Below are 1478 nucleotides of genomic sequence, written 5' to 3'. Positions count from 1 at the left end.
AGGTTTTGGGTGCTGGGTGCAAGATGTAGGGTGCCAAGTATGGACTGGGCTCTTCCTCCCCATCCAACCCACCCCCCCAGGTTCATTGGCCTGAAGATGAAATCGGTGACGTTTGAGGACTCGCTTTTCGAGGAGTGCTACTTTGAGGACATCACCTCCAGCAACACCTTCTTCAAGAACTGCACCTTCATCTCCACCGTCTTCTACAACACAGGTTGGGGCCGGGGGGTCGGGGTGGTCCCCAGGGGGGTGCTGGAGAAGGGGGCGACCCCATCGAACCCTTTCTCCATCCCACCAGATCTCTTTGAGTACAAGTTCATCAACAGCCGGGTGGTGAACAGCACCTTCCTGCACAACAAGGAGGGCTGCCAGCTGGACTTCAGCGATGACAACAACGCCTACATGATCTACTTCGTCAGCTTCCTAGGCACCCTGGCCGTCCTCCCCGGGAACATTGTCTCGGCCCTCCTCATGGACAAGATCGGCCGCCTCCGCATGCTGGGTGGGCGTTCAGGAGGACGGGTTTGTTATGCTTGAGGGTGGTGGGACACTCACCCGGGTTTCCCAGAGAGGTGGGAGATGCCCCATCGCTGGGGACATCTGAGGTCACATCGGATGAGAATTTGAGTGACTTGAGCCAGTCAAAGATGTGAGGATGTCTGGATGCCCCATCCCTGGAGGGGTTCAAGGCCAGGCTGGATGAGGCTTTGGGCAACCTGGGCTAGTGGGAGGTGTCCCTGCCCATGGCAGGGGGGGGCACTGGGTGGTCTCTAAGGTCCCGTCCACCCCAACCCATCCTGTGATTCTATGTCCCCACTCATGGCAGGACATTGGCTGAGATGACCTTCAAAGGTCCCTTCCAACCCAACCCAGCCCAACCTAACCCAGCCCAACCTAACGCAGCCCAACCTAACCTAACCCAACCCCACCTAAACCAACCAAGCCCAACCTAACCCAACCTAACCCAACCTAACCCAACCTAACCCAAACCAACTTAACCCAACCCAACCTAACCCAACCCCATCCAACCCAGCCCCACCTAATCCAACCAACCCCAGCCCAACCTAACCCAACCCAACCAGTGGCCCAGGTTGCCCAGAGAAGCTGTGGATGCCCCATCCCTGGAGGGGTTCAAGGCCAGGCTGGATGAGGCTTTGAGCAACCTGGGCTCGTGGGAGGTGTCCCTGCCCATGGCAGGGGGGTTGGAACTTGATGATCTCTAAGGTCACTTCCAACCCAACCCAACCCAACCCCACCCAACCCAACCAACCCCAGCCCAACCTAACCCAACCCAACCTAACCCCACCCAGCCTAACCCAACCTAACCCAACTTAACCCAACCCAACCCAACCTAACCCAACCCCACCTAATCCAACCCAGCCCAACCCATCCCAACCCAACCCAACCCATTCCACGATTCTCTCATCCCCTTCCTCAGTTTCCCCTCTGGGATGCAGCGGGAGGGGAGGATGCTGGTC

The 1478-nt window shown here is 58.1% G+C and overlaps 1 protein-coding gene across 1 annotated transcript in view; it reads left to right on the top strand.

Moving 5' to 3' along the window:
- Positions 1 to 96: 96 nt before the first annotated feature.
- LOC104469514 (synaptic vesicle glycoprotein 2A-like) overlaps positions 97 to 1478 on the top strand; it is a gene marked incomplete at its 3' end in the record, with an annotated part of 1632 nt that continues 250 nt past the window's right edge. Inside the window, exon 1 of the mRNA XM_010084050.1 lies at positions 97 to 502. Coding sequence (XP_010082352.1) covers positions 97 to 502 — 406 coding nt within the window. The remainder of the gene's footprint in view (positions 503 to 1478) is intronic.

This window comes from Pterocles gutturalis, unplaced genomic scaffold, assembly GCF_000699245.1.
Source record: "Pterocles gutturalis isolate BGI_N339 unplaced genomic scaffold, ASM69924v1 scaffold34361, whole genome shotgun sequence".
Taxonomy (NCBI): Eukaryota; Metazoa; Chordata; class Aves; order Pterocliformes; family Pteroclidae; genus Pterocles; species Pterocles gutturalis.
This window is presented reverse-complemented; position numbering and strand designations above follow the sequence as displayed.